The following is a 23,205-nucleotide window of genomic DNA, read 5'->3' as shown; positions in this document are numbered from 1 at the left end:
TTATTTACAGGACAGGATATTGTCAAACACAATGTACAGTATTTGATTAGAATTGGGCTTTGTTTGGATAATTGGATATTGTAATTTAGTAAATAACACTGCAGCAGTATTTGAGGATGTTTCTTACAATCATTTAGAGGGAAACAGCTATTTATGAAAGAGATGTGTACAATATAGAGAAATATTCTGGTATGAATATTGGCCATTTTGTTTGGGCAGAGTCGGATTCGATCCTGCACCGTCCCGAGCACCTCTTGGAACACTGATTTCTCTTCTACGGCTATCTGCGGCCGGCCTTCGCGTGACAGGCGGAGATACTGTCCACTATACTAACGAGGACTTGGGCTTGTCTCCTTTTGGCTTGTGATCGGTCAGATGGCAGTGATCTGGCATTTACCAGCCGGTCCAGTAGGCAGAGTTGTGCAGACAGTGTTAAGTGGTTAAGGTCCCACAAAAGTTGGGCTAAGTCCTCCCGCTGCTGCATCAGCTGTCGACAGTGATTGAGTACATGTGAGGAATCACATGGCTCACGCACCAAGCAGTTTCCGTAGTGTAGTGGTTATCACCTTCGCCTCACACGCGAAAGGTCCCCGGTCCGAAACCGGGCGGAAACAATGTGGTGCATTTTGTTCCCCCCTGAGGATCTATAGCTAACTCAACTTTGTCCAAACGTCAAATGCTGAGTTGACCTTAAACACAGTGAACACATTGGACTGGAATTGCTTGGAAGTCTTGTTTTTCTTGGTGAATAACCATCAGTGGGTAGAAAAGTCAACTCTGAAAAACCAGTTGTCCAGCATTGAAAGCGTTGGAGTTCAGAAAGCAGGTCAACTACATGGGAAAATGACCACAAGAAGGCTTTTGTCAGTTTCCGTAGTGTAGTGGTTATCACGTTCGCCTAACACGCGAAAGGTCCCCGGCTCGAAACCGGGCGGAAACATGTTAGTGATGTCTTTGCGCTGTGGATCATTGTCTTTGGCGGACATGTCCGCCTGATTGCTGAATCCTCATGCAGGGACAGCATCTCTCTTTTCAGGGGCATTCTGGCCACCTGTTGTAGCCCAATAGCAATTACCCATGGCATTTTCGGGAACGAGGTTTCTAATTATGCAAGAAGTCCATCTAGTTGAGAGCAAAAAAGTTGCTGGGCATGGGTCAAGAGGCAAACTTGGAACCTATCTGCTCTCATCTGATGACTACACAGCCTTGTGTTAATCTCTCAGAACATATCTGGACCGCAGGGAGCAATCAGGTGGAAAATGTCGTCTCGCCACCCCAACTCCATGCTGGTGTGGGGAGTAGCTGGTCGCATCGTTATATATGACCAACACACCCAATGGGAAGTCATGGCCAGGATGTCCTTCAAAGCTTGTGTCGAGGTCCAGAAATATTGTCTGTCGCTCTAAGATTGCTAGGAGTGTAACAATCAGACAATGCCCAGTCCAACGCTCAGGCAACCTCACAACGTTAGGCGCACTGCGTAAAGCGTTGTGTGGGGATTGATAGTAAATACAACTGACAGGGACTAACAATTTCACTCCGACAACAGCAGTTTCTCAGGGTTGTTTTTTTTTTTGCTGACTACATATGAATCTCTTCTCCTTGGTCCATTTCCTTTGTTTTTTCTCTCATGAGTTAGGGAGAGTTAACCTTTCCTCACCTCACCACATCTGGAGAGTTGGGCCAGCTTGAAGCCCCTTTCTTAGGTGGCAAACATTGGGCTGCCGGTAGGAAGCATAACACTCCCCGTCAGGGAATCGAACCCCGGTCTTCCGCGTGACAGGCGGAGATACTGTCCACTATACTAACGAGGACTTGGGCTTGTCTCCTTTTGGCTTGTGATCGGTCAGATGGCAGTGATCTGGCATTTACCAGCCGGTCCAGTAGGCAGAGTTGTGCAGACAGTGTTAAGTGGTTAAGGTCCCACAAATGTTGGGCTAAGTCCTCCCGCTGCTGCATCAGCTGTTGACAGTGATTGAGTACATGTGAGGAATCACATGGCTCACGCACCAAGCAGTTTCCGTAGTGTAGTGGTTATCACGTTCGCCTCACACGCGAAAGGTCCCCGGTCCGAAACCGGGCGGAAACAATGTGGTGCATTTTGTTCCCCCCTGAGGATCTATGGCTAACTCAACTTTGTCCAAACGTCAAATGCTGAGTTGACCTTAAACACAGTGAACACATTGGACTGGAATATCTTGGAAGTCTTGTTTTTCTTGGTGAATAACCATCAGTGGGTAGAAAAGTCAACTCTGAAAAACCAGTTGTCCAGCATTGAAAGCGTTGGAGTTCAGAAAGCAGGTCAACTACATGGGAAAATGACCACAAGAAGGCTTTTGTCAGTTTCCGTAGTGTAGTGGTTATCACGTTCGCCTAACACGCGAAAGGTCCCCGGCTCGAAACCGGGCGGAAACATGTTAGTGATGTCTTTGCGCTGTGGATCATTGTCTTTGGCGGACATGTCCGCCTGATTGCTGAATCCTCATGCAGGGACAGCATCTCTCTTTTCAGGGGCATTCTGGCCACCTGTTGTAGCCCAATAGCAATTACCCATGGCATTTTCGGGAACGAGGTTTCTAATTATGCAAGAAGTCCATCTAGTTGAGAGCAAAAAAGTTGCTGGGCATGGGTCAAGAGGCAAACTTGGAACCTATCTGCTCTCATCTGATGACTACACAGCCTTGTGTTAATCTCTCAGAACATATCTGGACCGCAGGGAGCAATCAGGTGGAAAATGTCGTCTCGCCACCCCAACTCCATGCTGGTGTGGGGAGTAGCTGGTCGCATCGTTATATATGACCAACACACCCAATGGGAAGTCATGGCCAGGATGTCCTTCAAAGCTTGTGTCGAGGTCCAGAAATATTGTCTGTCGCTCTAAGATTGCTAGGAGTGTAACAATCAGACAATGCCCAGTCCAACGCTCAGGCAACCTCACAACGTTAGGCGCACTGCGTAAAGCGTTGTGTGGGGATTGATAGTAAATACAACTGACAGGGACTAACAATTTCACTCCGACAACAGCAGTTTCTCAGGGTTGTTTTTTTTTTTGCTGACTACATATGAATCTCTTCTCCTTGGTCCATTTCCTTTGTTTTTTCTCTCATGAGTTAGGGAGAGTTAACCTTTCCTCACCTCACCACATCTGGAGAGTTGGGCCAGCTTGAAGCCCCTTTCTTAGGTGGCAAACATTGGGCTGCCGGTAGGAAGCATTACACCCCCCGTCGGGGAATCGAACCCCGGTCTTCCGCGTGACAGGCGGAGATACTGTCCACTATACTAACGAGGACTTGGGCTTGTCTCCTTTTGGCTTGTGATCGGTCAGATGGCAGTGATCTGGCATTTACCAGCCGGTCCAGTAGGCAGAGTTGTGCAGACAGTGTTAAGTGGTTAAGGTCCCACAAATGTTGGGCTAAGTCCTCCCGCTGCTGCATCAGCTGTCGACAGTGATTGAGTACATGTGAGGAATCACATGGCTCACGCACCAAGCAGTTTCCGTAGTGTAGTGGTTATCACCTTCGCCTCACACGCGAAAGGTCCCCGGTCCGAAACCGGGCGGAAACAATGTGGTGCATTTTGTTCCCCCCTGAGGATCTATGGCTAACTCAACTTTGTCCAAACGTCAAATGCTGAGTTGACCTTAAACACAGTGAACACATTGGACTGGAATTGCTTGGAAGTCTTGTTTTTCTTGGTGAATAACCATCAGTGGGTAGAAAAGTCAACTCTGAAAAACCAGTTGTCCAGCATTGAAAGCGTTGGAGTTCAGAAAGCAGGTCAACTACATGGGAAAATGACCACAAGAAGGCTTTTGTCAGTTTCCGTAGTGTAGTGGTTATCACGTTCGCCTAACACGCGAAAGGTCCCCGGCTCGAAACCGGGCGGAAACATGTTAGTGATGTCTTTGCGCTGTGGATCATTGTCTTTGGCGGACATGTCCGCCTGATTGCTGAATCCTCATGCAGGGACAGCATCTCTCTTTTCAGGGGCATTCTGGCCACCTGTTGTAGCCCAATAGCAATTACCCATGGCATTTTCGGGAACGAGGTTTCTAATTATGCAAGAAGTCCATCTAGTTGAGAGCAAAAAAGTTTCTGGGCATGGGTCAAGAGGCAAACTTGGAACCTATCTGCTCTCATCTGATGACTACACAGCCTTGTGTTAATCTCTCAGAACATATCTGGACTGCAGGGAGCAATCAGGTGGAAAATGTCGTCTCGCCACCCCAACTCCATGCTGGTGTGGGGAGTAGCTGGTCGCATCGTTATATATGACCAACACACCCAATGGGAAGTCATGGCCAGGATGTCCTTCAAAGCTTGTGTCGAGGTCCAGAAATATTGTCTGTCGCTCTAAGATTGCTAGGAGTGTAACAATCAGACAATGCCCAGTCCAACACTCAGGCAACCTCACAACGTTAGGCGCACTGCGTAAAGCGTTGTGTGGGGATTGATAGTAAATACAACTGACAGGGACTAACAATTTCACTCCGACAACAGCAGTTTCTCAGGGTTGTTTTTTTTTTTGCTGACTACATATGAATCTCTTCTCCTTGGTCCATTTCCTTTGTTTTTTCTCTCATGAGTTAAGGAGAGTTAACCTTTCCTCACCTCACCACATCTGGAGAGTTGGGCCAGCTTGAAGCCCCTTTCTTAGGTGGCAAACATTGGGCTGCCGGTAGGAAGCATTACACCCCCCGTCGGGGAATCGAACCCCGGTCTTCCGCGTGACAGGCGGAGATACTGTCCACTATACTAACGAGGACTTGGGCTTGTCTCCTTTTGGCTTGTGATCGGTCAGATGGCAGTGATCTGGCATTTACCAGCCGGTCCAGTAGGCAGAGTTGTGCAGACAGTGTTAAGTGGTTAAGGTCCCACAAATGTTGGGCTAAGTCCTCCCGCTGCTGCATCAGCTGTCGACAGTGATTGAGTACATGTGAGGAATCACATGGCTCACGCACCAAGCAGTTTCCGTAGTGTAGTGGTTATCACCTTCGCCTCACACGCGAAAGGTCCCCGGTCCGAAACCGGGCGGAAACAATGTGGTGCATTTTGTTCCCCCCTGAGGATCTATGGCTAACTCAACTTTGTCCAAACGTCAAATGCTGAGTTGACCTTAAACACAGTGAACACATTGGACTGGAATTGCTTGGAAGTCTTGTTTTTCTTGGTGAATAACCATCAGTGGGTAGAAAAGTCAACTCTGAAAAACCAGTTGTCCAGCATTGAAAGCGTTGGAGTTCAGAAAGCAGGTCAACTACATGGGAAAATGACCACAAGAAGGCTTTTGTCAGTTTCCGTAGTGTAGTGGTTATCACGTTTGCCTAACACGCGAAAGGTCCCCGGCTCGAAACGGGGCGGAAACATGTTAGTGATGTCTTTGCGCTGTGGATCATTGTCTTTGGCGGACATGTCCGCCTGATTGCTGAATCCTCATGCAGGGACAGCATCTCTCTTTTCAGGGGCATTCTGGCCACCTGTTGTAGCCCAATAGCAATTACCCATGGCATTTTCGGGAACGAGGTTTCTAATTATGCAAGAAGTCCATCTAGTTGAGAGCAAAAAAGTTTCTGGGCATGGGTCAAGAGGCAAACTTGGAACCTATCTGCTCTCATCTGATGACTACACAGCCTTGTGTTAATCTCTCAGAACATATCTGGACCGCAGGGAGCAATCAGGTGGAAAATGCCGTCTCGCCACCCCAACTCCATGCTGGTGTGGGGAGTAGCTGGTCGCATCGTTATATATGACCAACACACCCAATGGGAAGTCATGGCCAGGATGTCCTTCAAAGCTTGTGTCGAGGTCCAGAAATATTGTCTGTCGCTCTAAGATTGCTAGGAGTGTAACAATCAGACAATGCCCAGTCCAACGCTCAGGCAACCTCACAACGTTAGGCGCACTGCGTAAAGCGTTGTGTGGGGATTGATAGTAAATACAACTGACAGGGACTAACAATTTCACTCCGACAACAGCAGTTTCTCAGGGTTGTTTTTTTTTTTGCTGACTACATATGAATCTCTTCTCCTTGGTCCATTTCCTTTGTTTTTTCTCTCATGAGTTAGGGAGAGTTAACCTTTCCTCACCTCACCACATCTGGAGAGTTGGGCCAGCTTGAAGCCCCTTTCTTAGGTGGCAAACATTGGGCTGCCGGTAGGAAGCATTACACCCCCCGTCGGGGAATCGAACCCCGGTCTTCCGCGTGACAGGCGGAGATACTGTCCACTATACTAACGAGGACTTGGGCTTGTCTCCTTTTGGCTTGTGATCGGTCAGATGGCAGTGATCTGGCATTTACCAGCCGGTCCAGTAGGCAGAGTTGTGCAGACAGTGTTAAGTGGTTAAGGTCCCACAAATGTTGGGCTAAGTCCTCCCGCTGCTGCATCAGCTGTCGACAGTGATTGAGTACATGTGAGGAATCACATGGCTCACGCACCAAGCAGTTTCCGTAGTGTAGTGGTTATCACCTTCGCCTCACACGCGAAAGGTCCCCGGTCCGAAACCGGGCGGAAACAATGTGGTGCATTTTGTTCCCCCCTGAGGATCTATGGCTAACTCAACTTTGTCCAAACGTCAAATGCTGAGTTGACCTTAAACACAGTGAACACATTGGACTGGAATTGCTTGGAAGTCTTGTTTTTCTTGGTGAATAACCATCAGTGGGTAGAAAAGTCAACTCTGAAAAACCAGTTGTCCAGCATTGAAAGCGTTGGAGTTCAGAAAGCAGGTCAACTACATGGGAAAATGACCACAAGAAGGCTTTTGTCAGTTTCCGTAGTGTAGTGGTTATCACGTTTGCCTAACACGCGAAAGGTCCCCGGCTCGAAACGGGGCGGAAACATGTTAGTGATGTCTTTGCGCTGTGGATCATTGTCTTTGGAGGACATGTCCGCCTGATTGCTGAATCCTCATGCAGGGACAGCATCTCTCTTTTCAGGGGCATTCTGGCCACCTGTTGTAGCCCAATAGCAATTACCCATGGCATTTTCGGGAACGAGGTTTCTAATTATGCAAGAAGTCCATCTAGTTGAGAGCAAAAAAGTTGCTGGGCATGGGTCAAGAGGCAAACTTGGAACCTATCTGCTCTCATCTGATGACTACACAGCCTTGTGTTAATCTCTCAGAACATATCTGGACCGCAGGGAGCAATCAGGTGGAAAATGCCGTCTCGCCACCCCAACTCCATGCTGGTGTGGGGAGTAGCTGGTCGCATCGTTATATATGACCAACACACCCAATGGGAAGTCATGGCCAGGATGTCCTTCAAAGCTTGTGTCGAGGTCCAGAAATATTGTCTGTCGCTCTAAGATTGCTAGGAGTGTAACAATCAGACAATGCCCAGTCCAACGCTCAGGCAACCTCACAACGTTAGGCGCACTGCGTAAAGCGTTGTGTGGGGATTGATAGTAAATACAACTGACAGGGACTAACAATTTCACTCCGACAACAGCAGTTTCTCAGGGTTGTTTTTTTTTTTGCTGACTACATATGAATCTCTTCTCCTTGGTCCATTTCCTTTGTTTTTTCTCTCATGAGTTAGGGAGAGTTAACCTTTCCTCACCTCACCACATCTGGAGAGTTGGGCCAGCTTGAAACCCCTTTCTTAGGTGGCAAACATTGGGCTGCCGGTAGGAAGCATAACACCCCCCGTCGGGGAATCGAACCCCGGTCAACCGCGTGACAGGCGGAGATACTGTCCACTATACTAACGAGGACTTGGGCTTGTCTCCTTTTGGCTTGTGATCGGTCAGATGGCAGTGATCTGGCATTTACCAGCCGGTCCAGTAGGCAGAGTTGTGCAGACAGTGTTAAGTGGTTAAGGTCCCACAAATGTTGGGCTAAGTCCTCCCGCTGCTGCATCAGCTGTCGACAGTGATTGAGTACATGTGAGGAATCACATGGCTCACGCACCAAGCAGTTTCCGTAGTGTAGTGGTTATCACCTTCGCCTCACACGCGAAAGGTCCCCGGTCCGAAACCGGGCGGAAACAATGTGGTGCATTTTGTTCCCCCCTGAGGATCTATGGCTAACTCAACTTTGTCCAAACGTCAAATGCTGAGTTGACCTTAAACACAGTGAACACATTGGACTGGAATTGCTTGGAAATCTTGTTTTGCTTGGTGAATAACCATCAGTGGGTAGAAAAGTCAACTCTGAAAAACCAGTTGTCCAGCATTGAAAGCGTTGGAGTTCAGAAAGCAGGTCAACTACATGGGAAAATGACCACAAGAAGGCTTTTGTCAGTTTCCGTAGTGTAGTGGTTATCACGTTCGCCTAACACGCGAAAGGTCCCCGGCTCGAAACGGGGCGGAAACATGTTAGTGATGTCTTTGCGCTGTGGATCATTGTCTTTGGCGGACATGTCCGCCTGATTGCTGAATCCTCATGCAGGGACAGCATCTCTCTTTTCAGGGGCATTCTGGCCACCTGTTGTAGCCCAATAGCAATTACCCATGGCATTTTCGGGAACGAGGTTTCTAATTATGCAAGAAGTCCATCTAGTTGAGAGCAAAAAAGTTGCTGGGCATGGGTCAAGAGGCAAACTTGGAACCTATCTGCTCTCATCTGATGACTACACAGCCTTGTGTTAATCTCTCAGAACATATCTGGACCGCAGGGAGCAATCAGGTGGAAAATGTCGTCTCGCCACCCCAACTCCATGCTGGTGTGGGGAGTAGCTGGTCGCATCGTTATATATGACCAACACACCCAATGGGAAGTCATGGCCAGGATGTCCTTCAAAGCTTGTGTCGAGGTCCAGAAATATTGTCTGTCGCTCTAAGATTGCTAGGAGTGTAACAATCAGACAATGCCCAGTCCAACGCTCAGGCAACCTCACAACGTTAGGCGCACTGCGTAAAGCGTTGTGTGGGGATTGATAGTAAATACAACTGACAGGGACTAACAATTTCACTCCGACAACAGCAGTTTCTCAGGGTTGTTTTTTTTTTGCTGACTACATATGAATCTCTTCTCCTTGGTCCATTTCCTTTGTTTTTTCTCTCATGAGTTAGGGAGAGTTAACCTTTCCTCACCTCACCACATCTGGAGAGTTGGGCCAGCTTGAAGCCCCTTTCTTAGGTGGCAAACATTGGGCTGCCGGTAGGAAGCATAACACTCCCCGTCGGGGAATCGAACCCCGGTCTTCCGCGTGACAGGCGGAGATACTGTCCACTATACTAACGAGGACTTGGGCTTGTCTCCTTTTGGCTTGTGATCGGTCAGATGGCAGTGATCTGGCATTTACCAGCCGGTCCAGTAGGCAGAGTTGTGCAGACAGTGTTAAGTGGTTAAGGTCCCACAAATGTTGGGCTAAGTCCTCCCGCTGCTGCATCAGCTGTTGACAGTGATTGAGTACATGTGAGGAATCACATGGCTCACGCACCAAGCAGTTTCCGTAGTGTAGTGGTTATCACGTTCGCCTCACACGCGAAAGGTCCCCGGTCCGAAACCGGGCGGAAACAATGTGGTGCATTTTGTTCCCCCCTGAGGATCTATGGCTAACTCAACTTTGTCCAAACGTCAAATGCTGAGTTGACCTTAAACACAGTGAACACATTGGACTGGAATATCTTGGAAGTCTTGTTTTTCTTGGTGAATAACCATCAGTGGGTAGAAAAGTCAACTCTGAAAAACCAGTTGTCCAGCATTGAAAGCGTTGGAGTTCAGAAAGCAGGTCAACTACATGGGAAAATGACCACAAGAAGGCTTTTGTCAGTTTCCGTAGTGTAGTGGTTATCACGTTCGCCTAACACGCGAAAGGTCCCCGGCTCGAAACGGGGCGGAAACATGTTAGTGATGTCTTTGCGCTGTGGATCATTGTCTTTGGCGGACATGTCCGCCTGATTGCTGAATCCTCATGCAGGGACAGCATCTCTCTTTTCAGGGGCATTCTGGCCACCTGTTGTAGCCCAATAGCAATTACCCATGGCATTTTCGGGAACGAGGTTTCTAATTATGCAAGAAGTCCATCTAGTTGAGAGCAAAAAAGTTGCTGGGCATGGGTCAAGAGGCAAACTTGGAACCTATCTGCTCTCATCTGATGACTACACAGCCTTGTGTTAATCTCTCAGAACATATCTGGACCGCAGGGAGCAATCAGGTGGAAAATGTCGTCTCGCCACCCCAACTCCATGCTGGTGTGGGGAGTAGCTGGTCGCATCGTTATATATGACCAACACACCCAATGGGAAGTCATGGCCAGGATGTCCTTCAAAGCTTGTGTCGAGGTCCAGAAATATTGTCTGTCGCTCTAAGATTGCTAGGAGTGTAACAATCAGACAATGCCCAGTCCAACGCTCAGGCAACCTCACAACGTTAGGCGCACTGCGTAAAGCGTTGTGTGGGGATTGATAGTAAATACAACTGACAGGGACTAACAATTTCACTCCGACAACAGCAGTTTCTCAGGGTTGTTTTTTTTTTTGCTGACTACATATGAATCTCTTCTCCTTGGTTTTTTCTCTCATGAGTTAGGGAGAGTTAACCTTTCCTCACCTCACCACATCTGGAGAGTTGGGCCAGCTTGAAGCCCCTTTCTTAGGTGGCAAACATTGGGCTGCCGGTAGGAAGCATAACACCCCCCGTCGGGGAATCGAACCCCGGTCTTCCGCGTGACAGGCGGAGATACTGTCCACTATACTAACGAGGACTTGGGCTTGTCTCCTTTTGGCTTGTGATCGGTCAGATGGCAGTGATCTGGCATTTACCAGCCGGTCCAGTAGGCAGAGTTGTGCAGACAGTGTTAAGTGGTTAAGGTCCCACAAATGTTGGGCTAAGTCCTCCCGCTGCTGCATCAGCTGTCGACAGTGATTGAGTACATGTGAGGAATCACATGGCTCACGCACCAAGCAGTTTCCGTAGTGTAGTGGTTATCACCTTCGCCTCACACGCGAAAGGTCCCCGGTCCGAAACCGGGCGGAAACAATGTGGTGCATTTTGTTCCCCCCTGAGGATCTATGGCTAACTCAACTTTGTCCAAACGTCAAATGCTGAGTTGACCTTAAACACAGTGAACACATTGGACTGGAATTGCTTGGAAGTCTTGTTTTTCTTGGTGAATAACCATCAGTGGGTAGAAAAGTCAACTCTGAAAAACCAGTTGTCCAGCATTGAAAGCGTTGGAGTTCAGAAAGCAGGTCAACTGCATGGGAAAATGACCACAAGAAGGCTTTTGTCAGTTTCCGTAGTGTAGTGGTTATCACGTTTGCCTAACACGCGAAAGGTCCCCGGCTCGAAACCGGGCGGAAACATGTTAGTGATGTCTTTGCGCTGTGGATCATTGTCTTTGGCGGACATGTCCGCCTGATTGCTGAATCCTCATGCAGGGACAGCATCTCTCTTTTCAGGGGCATTCTGGCCACCTGTTGTAGCCCAATAGCAATTACCCATGGCATTTTCGGGAACGAGGTTTCTAATTATGCAAGAAGTCCATCTAGTTGAGAGCAAAAAAGTTTCTGGGCATGGGTCAAGAGGCAAACTTGGAACCTATCTGCTCTCATCTGATGACTACACAGCCTTGTGTTAATCTCTCAGAACATATCTGGACCGCAGGGAGCAATCAGGTGGAAAATGTCGTCTCGCCACCCCAACTCCATGCTGGTGTGGGGAGTAGCTGGTCGCATCGTTATATATGACCAACACACCCAATGGGAAGTCATGGCCAGGATGTCCTTCAAAGCTTGTGTCGAGGTCCAGAAATATTGTCTGTCGCTCTAAGATTGCTAGGAGTGTAACAATCAGACAATGCCCAGTCCAACGCTCAGGCAACCTCACAACGTTAGGCGCACTGCGTAAAGCGTTGTGTGGGGATTGATAGTAAATACAACTGACAGGGACTAACAATTTCACTCCGACAACAGCAGTTTCTCAGGGTTGTTTTTTTTTTGCTGACTACATATGAATCTCTTCTCCTTGGTCCATTTCCTTTGTTTTTTCTCTCATGAGTTAGGGAGAGTTAACCTTTCCTCACCTCACCACATCTGGAGAGTTGGGCCAGCTTGAAACCCCTTTCTTAGGTGGCAAACATTGGGCTGCCGGTAGGAAGCATAACACCCCCCGTCGGGGAATCGAACCCCGGTCTTCCGCGTGACAGGCGGAGATACTGTCCACTATACTAACGAGGACTTGGGCTTGTCTCCTTTTGGCTTGTGATCGGTCAGATGGCAGTGATCTGGCATTTACCAGCCGGTCCAGTAGGCAGAGTTGTGCAGACAGTGTTAAGTGGTTAAGGTCCCACAAATGTTGGGCTAAGTCCTCCCGCTGCTGCATCAGCTGTCGACAGTGATTGAGTACATGTGAGGAATCACATGGCTCACGCACCAAGCAGTTTCCGTAGTGTAGTGGTTATCACTTTCGCCTCACACGCGAAAGGTCCCCGGTCCGAAACCGGGCGGAAACAATGTGGTGCATTTTGTTCCCCCCTGAGGATCTATGGCTAACTCAACTTTGTCCAAACGTCAAATGCTGAGTTGACCTTAAACACAGTGAACACATTGGACTGGAATTGCTTGGAAGTCTTGTTTTTCTTGGTGAATAACCATCAGTGGGTAGAAAAGTCAACTCTGAAAAACCAGTTGTCCAGCATTGAAAGCGTTGGAGTTCAGAAAGCAGGTCAACTACATGGGAAAATGACCACAAGAAGGCTTTTGTCAGTTTCCGTAGTGTAGTGGTTATCACGTTCGCCTAACACGCGAAAGGTCCCCGGCTCGAAACGGGGCGGAAACATGTTAGTGATGTCTTTGCGCTGTGGATCATTGTCTTTGGCGGACATGTCCGCCTGATTGCTGAATCCTCATGCAGGGACAGCATCTCTCTTTCCAGGGGCATTCTGGCCACCTGTTGTAGCCCAATAGCAATTACCCATGGCATTTTCGGGAACGAGGTTTCTAATTATGCAAGAAGTCCATCTAGTTGAGAGCAAAAAAGTTGCTGGGCATGGGTCAAGAGGCAAACTTGGAACCTATCTGCTCTCATCTGATGACTACACAGCCTTGTGTTAATCTCTCAGAACATATCTGGACCGCAGGGAGCAATCAGGTGGAAAATGTCGTCTCGCCACCCCAACTCCATGCTGGTGTGGGGAGTAGCTGGTCGCATCGTTATATATGACCAACACACCCAATGGGAAGTCATGGCCAGGATGTCCTTCAAAGCTTGTGTCGAGGTCCAGAAATATTGTCTGTCGCTCTAAGATTGCTAGGAGGGTAACAATCAGACAATGCCCAGTCCAACGCTCAGGCAACCTCACAACGTTAGGCGCACTGCGTAAAGCGTTGTGTGGGGATTGATAGTAAATACAACTGACAGGGACTAACAATTTCACTCCGACAACAGCAGTTTCTCAGGGTTGTTTTTTTTTTTGCTGACTACATATGAATCTCTTCTCCTTGGTTTTTTCTCTCATGAGTTAGGGAGAGTTAACCTTTCCTCACCTCACCACATCTGGAGAGTTGGGCCAGCTTGAAGCCCCTTTCTTAGGTGGCAAACATTGGGCTGCCGGTAGGAAGCATAACACCCCCCGTCGGGGAATCGAACCCCGGTCTTCCGCGTGACAGGCGGAGATACTGTCCACTATACTAACGAGGACTTGGGCTTGTCTCCTTTTGGCTTGTGATCGGTCAGATGGCAGTGATCTGGCATTTACCAGCCGGTCCAGTAGGCAGAGTTGTGCAGACAGTGTTAAGTGGTTAAGGTCCCACAAATGTTGGGCTAAGTCCTCCCGCTGCTGCATCAGCTGTCGACAGTGATTGAGTACATGTGAGGAATCACATGGCTCACGCACCAAGCAGTTTCCGTAGTGTAGTGGTTATCACCTTCGCCTCACACGTGAAAGGTCCCCGGTCCGAAACCGGGCGGAAACAATGTGGTGCATTTTGTTGCCCCCTGAGGATCTATGGCTAACTCAACTTTGTCCAAACGTCAAATGCTGAGTTGACCTTAAACACAGTGAACACATTGGACTGGAATTGCTTGGAAGTCTTGTTTTTCTTGGTGAATAACCATCAGTGGGTAGAAAAGTCAACTCTGAAAAACCAGTTGTCCAGCATTGAAAGCGTTGGAGTTCAGAAAGCAGGTCAACTACATGGGAAAATGACCACAAGAAGGCTTTTGTCAGTTTCCGTAGTGTAGTGGTTATCACGTTCGCCTAACACGCGAAAGGTCCCCAGCTCGAAACCGGGCGGAAACATGTTAGTGATGTCTTTGCGCTGTGGATCATTGTCTTTGGCGGACATGTCCGCCTGATTGCTGAATCCTCATGCAGGGACAGCATCTCTCTTTTCAGGGGCATTCTGGCCACCTGTTGTAGCCCAATAGCAATTACCCATGGCATTTTCGGCAACGAGGTTTCTAATTATGCAAGAAGTCCATCTAGTTGAGAGCAAAAAAGTTGCTGGGCATGGGTCAAGAGGCAAACTTGGAACCTATCTGCTCTCATCTGATGACTACACAGCCTTGTGTTAATCTCTCAGAACATATCTGGACCGCAGGGAGCAATCAGGTGGAAAATGTCGTCTCGCCACCCCAACTCCATGCTGGTGTGGGGAGTAGCTGGTCGCATCGTTATATATGACCAACACACCCAATGGGAAGTCATGGCCAGGATGTCCTTCAAAGCTTGTGTCGAGGTCCAGAAATATTGTCTGTCGCTCTAAGATTGCTAGGAGTGTAACAATCAGACAATGCCCAGTCCAACACTCAGGCAACCTCACAACGTTAGGCGCACTGCGTAAAGCGTTGTGTGGGGATTGATAGTAAATACAACTGACAGGGACTAACAATTTCACTCCGACAACAGCAGTTTCTCAGGGTTGTTTTTTTTTTTGCTGACTACATATGAATCTCTTCTCCTTGGTCCATTTCCTTTGTTTTTTCTCTCATGAGTTAGGGAGAGTTAACCTTTCCTCACCTCACCACATCTGGAGAGTTGGGCCAGCTTGAAACCCCTTTCTTAGGTGGCAAACATTGGGCTGCCGGTAGGAAGCATAACACCCCCCGTCGGGGAATCGAACCCCGGTCTTCCGCGTGACAGGCGGAGATACTGTCCACTATACTAACGAGGACTTGGGCTTGTCTCCTTTTGGCTTGTGATCGGTCAGATGGCAGTGATCTGGCATTTACCAGCCGGTCCAGTAGGCAGAGTTGTGCAGACAGTGTTAAGTGGTTAAGGTCCCACAAATGTTGGGCTAAGTCCTCCCGCTGCTGCATCAGCTGTCGACAGTGATTGAGTACATGTGAGGAATCACATGGCTCACGCACCAAGCAGTTTCCGTAGTGTAGTGGTTATCACGTTCGCCTCACACGCGAAAGGTCCCCGGTCCGAAACCGGGCGGAAACAATGTGGTGCATTTTGTTCCCCCATGAGGATCTATGGCTAACTCAACTTTGTCCAAACGTCAAATGCTGAGTTGACCTTAAACACAGTGAACACATTGGACTGGAATTGCTTGGAAGTCTTGTTTTTCTTGGTGAATAACCATCAGTGGGTAGAAAAGTCAACTCTGAAAAACCAGTTGTCCAGCATTGAAAGCGTTGGAGTTCAGAAAGCAGGTCAACTACATGGGAAAATGACCACAAGAAGGCTTTTGTCAGTTTCCGTAGTGTAGTGGTTATCACGTTCGCCTAACACGCGAAAGGTCCCCGGCTCGAAACCGGGCGGAAACATGTTAGTGATGTCTTTGCGCTGTGGATCATTGTCTTTGGCGGACATGTCCGCCTGATTGCTGAATCCTCATGCAGGGACAGCATCTCTCTTTTCAGGGGCATTCTGGCCACCTGTTGTAGCCCAATAGCAATTACCCATGGCATTTTCGGCAACGAGGTTTCTAATTATGCAAGAAGTCCATCTAGTTGAGAGCAAAAAAGTTGCTGGGCATGGGTCAAGAGGCAAACTTGGAACCTATCTGCTCTCATCTGATGACTACACAGCCTTGTGTTAATCTCTCAGAACATATCTGGACCGCAGGGAGCAATCAGGTGGAAAATGTCGTCTCGCCACCCCAACTCCATGCTGGTGTGGGGAGTAGCTGGTCGCATCGTTATATATGACCAACACACCCAATGGGAAGTCATGGCCAGGATGTCCTTCAAAGCTTGTGTCGAGGTCCAGAAATATTGTCTGTCGCTCTAAGATTGCTAGGAGTGTAACAATCAGACAATGCCCAGTCCAACGCTCAGGCAACCTCACAACGTTAGGCGCACTGCGTAAAGCGTTGTGTGGGGATTGATAGTAAATACAACTGACAGGGACTAACAATTTCACTCCGACAACAGCAGTTTCTCAGGGTTGTTTTTTTTTTTGCTGACTACATATGAATCTCTTCTCCTTGGTCCATTTCCTTTGTTTTTTCTCTCATGAGTTAGGGAGAGTTAACCTTTCCTCACCTCACCACATCTGGAGAGTTGGGCCAGCTTGAAACCCCTTTCTTAGGTGGCAAACATTGGGCTGCCGGTAGGAAGCATAACACCCCCCGTCGGGGAATCGAACCCCGGTCTTCCGCGTGACAGGCGGAGATACTGTCCACTATACTAACGAGGACTTGGGCTTGTCTCCTTTTGGCTTGTGATCGGTCAGATGGCAGTGATCTGGCATTTACCAGCCGGTCCAGTAGGCAGAGTTGTGCAGACAGTGTTAAGTGGTTAAGGTCCCACAAATGTTGGGCTAAGTCCTCCCGCTGCTGCATCAGCTGTCGACAGTGATTGAGTACATGTGAGGAATCACATGGCTCACGCACCAAGCAGTTTCCGTAGTGTAGTGGTTATCACGTTCGCCTCACACGCGAAAGGTCCCCGGTCCGAAACCGGGCGGAAACAATGTGGTGCATTTTGTTCCCCCATGAGGATCTATGGCTAACTCAACTTTGTCCAAACGTCAAATGCTGAGTTGACCTTAAACACAGTGAACACATTGGACTGGAATTGCTTGGAAGTCTTGTTTTTCTTGGTGAATAACCATCAGTGGGTAGAAAAGTCAACTCTGAAAAACCAGTTGTCCAGCATTGAAAGCGTTGGAGTTCAGAAAGCAGGTCAACTACATGGGAAAATGACCACAAGAAGGCTTTTGTCAGTTTCCGTAGTGTAGTGGTTATCACGTTCGCCTAACACGCGAAAGGTCCCCGGCTCGAAACCGGGCGGAAACATGTTAGTGATGTCTTTGCGCTGTGGATCATTGTCTTTGGCGGACATGTTCGCCTGATTGCTGAATCCTCATGCAGGGACAGCATCTCTCTTTTCAGGGGCATTCTGGCCACCTGTTGTAGCCCAATAGCAATTACCCATGGCATTTTCGGCAACGAGGTTTCTAATTATGCAAGAAGTCCATCTAGTTGAGAGCAAAAAAGTTGCTGGGCATGGGTCAAGAGGCAAACTTGGAACCTATCTGCTCTCATCTGATGACTACACAGCCTTGTGTTAATCTCTCAGAACATATCTGGACCGCAGGGAGCAATCAGGTGGAAAATGTCGTCTCGCCACCCCAACTCCATGCTGGTGTGGGGAGTAGCTGGTCGCATCGTTATATATGACCAACACACCCAATGGGAAGTCATGGCCAGGATGTCCTTCAAAGCTTGTGTCGAGGTCCAGAAATATTGTCTGTCGCTCTAAGATTGCTAGGAGTGTAACAATCAGACAATGCCCAGTCCAACGCTCAGGCAACCTCACAACGTTAGGCGCACTGCGTAAAGCGTTGTGTGGGGATTGATAGTAAATACAACTGACAGGGACTAACAATTTCACTCCGACAACAGCAGTTTCTCAGGGTTGTTTTTTTTTTTGCTGACTACATATGAATCTCTTCTCCTTGGTCCATTTCCTTTGTTTTTTCTCTCATGAGTTAGGGAGAGTTAACCTTTCCTCACCTCACCACATCTGGAGAGTTGGGCCAGCTTGAAACCCCTTTCTTAGGTGGCAAACATTGGGCTGCCGGTAGGAAGCATAACACCCCCCGTCGGGGAATCGAACCCCGGTCTTCCGCGTGACAGGCGGAGATACTGTCCACTATACTAACGAGGACTTGGGCTTGTCTCCTTTTGGCTTGTGATCGGTCAGATGGCAGTGATCTGGCATTTACCAGCCGGTCCAGTAGGCAGAGTTGTGCAGACAGTGTTAAGTGGTTAAGGTCCCACAAATGTTGGGCTAAGTCCTCCCGCTGCTGCATCAGCTGTCGACAGTGATTGAGTACATGTGAGGAATCACATGGCTCACGCACCAAGCAGTTTCCGTAGTGTAGTGGTTATCACGTTCGCCTCACACGCGAAAGGTCCCCGGTCCGAAACCGGGCGGAAACAATGTGGTGCATTTTGTTCCCCCATGAGGATCTATGGCTAACTCAACTTTGTCCAAACGTCAAATGCTGAGTTGACCTTAAACACAGTGAACACATTGGACTGGAATTGCTTGGAAGTCTTGTTTTTCTTGGTGAATAACCATCAGTGGGTAGAAAAGTCAACTCTGAAAAACCAGTTGTCCAGCATTGAAAGCGTTGGAGTTCAGAAAGCAGGTCAACTACATGGGAAAATGACCACAAGAAGGCTTTTGTCAGTTTCCGTAGTGTAGTGGTTATCACGTTCGCCTAACACGCGAAAGGTCCCCGGCTCGAAACCGGGCGGAAACATGTTAGTGATGTCTTTGCGCTGTGGATCATTGTCTTTGGCGGACATGTTCGCCTGATTGCTGAATCCTCATGCAGGGACAGCATCTCTCTTTTCAGGGGCATTCTGGCCACCTGTTGTAGCCCAATAGCAATTACCCATGGCATTTTCGGCAACGAGGTTTCTAATTATGCAAGAAGTCCATCTAGTTGAGAGCAAAAAAGTTGCTGGGCATGGGTCAAGAGGCAAACTTGGAACCTATCTGCTCTCATCTGATGACTACACAGCCTTGTGTTAATCTCTCAGAACATATCTGGACCGCAGGGAGCAATCAGGTGGAAAATGTCGTCTCGCCACCCCAACTCCATGCTGGTGTGGGGAGTAGCTGGTCGCATCGTTATATATGACCAACACACCCAATGGGAAGTCATGGCCAGGATGTCCTTCAAAGCTTGTGTCGAGGTCCAGAAATATTGTCTGTCGCTCTAAGATTGCTAGGAGTGTAACAATCAGACAATGCCCAGTCCAACGCTCAGGCAACCTCACAACGTTAGGCGCACTGCGTAAAGCGTTGTGTGGGGATTGATAGTAAATACAACTGACAGGGACTAACAATTTCACTCCGACAACAGCAGTTTCTCAGGGTTGTTTTTTTTTTTGCTGACTACATATGAATCTCTTCTCCTTGGTCCATTTCCTTTGTTTTTTCTCTCATGAGTTAGGGAGAGTTAACCTTTCCTCACCTCACCACATCTGGAGAGTTGGGCCAGCTTGAAACCCCTTTCTTAGGTGGCAAACATTGGGCTGCCGGTAGGAAGCATAACACCCCCCGTCGGGGAATCGAACCCCGGTCTTCCGCGTGACAGGCGGAGATACTGTCCACTATACTAACGAGGACTTGGGCTTGTCTCCTTTTGGCTTGTGATCGGTCAGATGGCAGTGATCTGGCATTTACCAGCCGGTCCAGTAGGCAGAGTTGTGCAGACAGTGTTAAGTGGTTAAGGTCCCACAAATGTTGGGCTAAGTCCTCCCGCTGCTGCATCAGCTGTCGACAGTGATTGAGTACATGTGAGGAATCACATGGCTCACGCACCAAGCAGTTTCCGTAGTGTAGTGGTTATCACGTTCGCCTCACACGCGAAAGGTCCCCGGTCCGAAACCGGGCGGAAACAATGTGGTGCATTTTGTTCCCCCATGAGGATCTATGGCTAACTCAACTTTGTCCAAACGTCAAATGCTGAGTTGACCTTAAACACAGTGAACACATTGGACTGGAATTGCTTGGAAGTCTTGTTTTTCTTGGTGAATAACCATCAGTGGGTAGAAAAGTCAACTCTGAAAAACCAGTTGTCCAGCATTGAAAGCGTTGGAGTTCAGAAAGCAGGTCAACTACATGGGAAAATGACCACAAGAAGGCTTTTGTCAGTTTCCGTAGTGTAGTGGTTATCACGTTCGCCTAACACGCGAAAGGTCCCCGGCTCGAAACCGGGCGGAAACATGTTAGTGATGTCTTTGCGCTGTGGATCATTGTCTTTGGCGGACATGTCCGCCTGATTGCTGAATCCTCATGCAGGGACAGCATCTCTCTTTTCAGGGGCATTCTGGCCACCTGTTGTAGCCCAATAGCAATTACCCATGGCATTTTCGGGAACGAGGTTTCTAATTATGCAAGAAGTCCATCTAGTTGAGAGCAAAAAAGTTGCTGGGCATGGGTCAAGAGGCAAACTTGGAACCTATCTGCTCTCATCTGATGACTACACAGCCTTGTGTTAATCTCTCAGAACATATCTGGACCGCAGGGAGCAATCAGGTGGAAAATGTCGTCTCGCCACCCCAACTCCATGCTGGTGTGGGGAGTAGCTGGTCGCATCGTTATATATGACCAACACACCCAATGGGAAGTCATGGCCAGGATGTCCTTCAAAGCTTGTGTCGAGGTCCAGAAATATTGTCTGTCGCTCTAAGATTGCTAGGAGTGTAACAATCAGACAATTCCCAGTCCAACGCTCAGGCAACCTCACAACGTTAGGCGCACTGCGTAAAGCGTTGTGTGGGGATTGATAGTAAATACAACTGACAGGGACTAACAATTTCACTCCGACAACAGCAGTTTCTCAGGGTTGTTTTTTTTTTGCTGACTACATATGAATCTCTTCTCCTTGGTCCATTTCCTTTGTTTTTTCTCTCATGAGTTAGGGAGAGTTAACCTTTCCTCACCTCACCACATCTGGAGAGTTGGGCCAGCTTGAAGCCCCTTTCTTAGGTGGCAAACATTGGGCTGCCGGTAGGAAGCATAACACTCCCCGTCGGGGAATCGAACCCCGGTCTTCCGCGTGACAGGCGGAGATACTGTCCACTATACTAACGAGGACTTGGGCTTGTCTCCTTTTGGCTTGTGATCGGTCATATGGCAGTGATCTGGCATTTACCAGCCGGTCCAGTAGGCAGAGTTGTGCAGACAGTGTTAAGTGGTTAAGGTCCCACAAATGTTGGGCTAAGTCCTCCCGCTGCTGCATCAGCTGTCGACAGTGATTGAGTACATGTGAGGAATCACATGGCTCACGCACCAAGCAGTTTCCGTAGTGTAGTGGTTATCACCTTCGCCTCACACGTGAAAGGTCCCCGGTCCGAAACCGGGCGGAAACAATGTGGTGCATTTTGTTGCCCCCTGAGGATCTATGGCTAACTCAACTTTGTCCAAACGTCAAATGCTGAGTTGACCTTAAACACAGTGAACACATTGGACTGGAATTGCTTGGAAGTCTTGTTTTTCTTGGTGAATAACCATCAGTGGGTAGAAAAGTCAACTCTGAAAAACCAGTTGTCCAGCATTGAAAGCGTTGGAGTTCAGAAAGCAGGTCAACTACATGGGAAAATGACCACAAGAAGGCTTTTGTCAGTTTCCGTAGTGTAGTGGTTATCACGTTTGCCTAACACGCGAAAGGTCCCCGGCTCGAAACCGGGCGGAAACATGTTAGTGATGTCTTTGCGCTGTGGATCATTGTCTTTGGCGGACATGTCCGCCTGATTGCTGAATCCTCATGCAGGGACAGCATCTCTCTTTTCAGGGGCATTCTGGCCACCTGTTGTAGCCCAATAGCAATTACCCATGGCATTTTCGGGAACGAGGTTTCTAATTATGCAAGAAGTCCATCTAGTTGAGAGCAAAAAAGTTTCTGGGCATGGGTCAAGAGGCAAACTTGGAACCTATCTGCTCTCATCTGATGACTACACAGCCTTGTGTTAATCTCTCAGAACATATCTGGACCGCAGGGAGCAATCAGGTGGAAAATGTCGTCTCGCCACCCCAACTCCATGCTGGTGTGGGGAGTAGCTGGTCGCATCGTTATATATGACCAACACACCCAATGGGAAGTCATGGCCAGGATGTCCTTCAAAGCTTGTGTCGAGGTCCAGAAATATTGTCTGTCGCTCTAAGATTGCTAGGAGTGTAACAATCAGACAATGCCCAGTCCAACGCTCAGGCAACCTCACAACGTTAGGCGCACTGCGTAAAGCGTTGTGTGGGGATTGATAGTAAATACAACTGACAGGGACTAACAATTTCACTCCGACAACAGCAGTTTCTCAGGGCTGTTTTTTTTTTTGCTGACTACATATGAATCTCTTCTCCTTGGTCCATTTCCTTTGTTTTTTCTCTCATGAGTTAGGGAGAGTTAACCTTTCCTCACCTCACCACATCTGGAGAGTTGGGCCAGCTTGAAGCCCCTTTCTTAGGTGGCAAACATTGGGCTGCCGGTAGGAAGCATAACACTCCCCGTCGGGGAATCGAACCCCGGTCTTCCGCGTGACAGGCGGAGATACTGTCCACTATACTAACGAGGACTTGGGCTTGTCTCCTTTTGGCTTGTGATCGGTCAGATGGCAGTGATCTGGCATTTACCAGCCGGTCCAGTAGGCAGAGTTGTGCAGACAGTGTTAAGTGGTTAAGGTCCCACAAATGTTGGGCTAAGTCCTCCCGCTGCTGCATCAGCTGTCGACAGTGATTGAGTACATGTGAGGAATCACATGGCTCACGCACCAAGCAGTTTCCGTAGTGTAGTGGTTATCACCTTCGCCTCACACGCGAAAGGTCCCCGGTCCGAAACCGGGCGGAAACAATGTGGTGCATTTTGTTCCCCCCTGAGGATCTATGGCTAACTCAACTTTGTCCAAACGTCAAATGCTGAGTTGACCTTAAACACAGTGAACACATTGGACTGGAATTGCTTGGAAGTCTTGTTTTTCTTGGTGAATAACCATCAGTGGGTAGAAAAGTCAACTCTGAAAAACCAGTTGTCCAGCATTGAAAGCGTTGGAGTTCAGAAAGCAGGTCAACTACATGGGAAAATGACCACAAGAAGGCTTTTGTCAGTTTCCGTAGTGTAGTGGTTATCACGTTCGCCTAACACGCGAAAGGTCCCCGGCTCGAAACCGGGTGGAAACATGTTAGTGATGTCTTTGCGCTGTGGATCATTGTCTTTGGCGGACATGTCCGCCTGATTGCTGAATCCTCATGCAGGGACAGCATCTCTCTTTTCAGGGGCATTCTGGCCACCTGTTGTAGCCCAATAGCAATTACCCATGGCATTTTCAGGAACGAGGTTTCTAATTAT

General features: G+C 48.5%; 1 protein-coding gene across 1 annotated transcript in view; it reads left to right on the top strand.

The window, feature by feature from the left end:
• Positions 1 to 191: 191 nt before the first annotated feature.
• LOC306838557 (katanin p60 ATPase-containing subunit A1-like) overlaps positions 192 to 23,205 on the top strand; it is a gene marked incomplete at its 5' end in the record, with an annotated part of 27,967 nt that continues 4,953 nt past the window's right edge. Inside the window, 1 exon segment of the mRNA XM_079366783.1 lies at positions 192 to 209. Coding sequence (XP_079222909.1) covers positions 192 to 209 — 18 coding nt within the window.

This window comes from Symphodus melops, assembly GCF_947650265.1.
Source record: "Symphodus melops genome assembly, chromosome: 1".
Classification (NCBI taxonomy): domain Eukaryota; kingdom Metazoa; phylum Chordata; class Actinopteri; order Labriformes; family Labridae; genus Symphodus; species Symphodus melops.
This window is presented reverse-complemented; position numbering and strand designations above follow the sequence as displayed.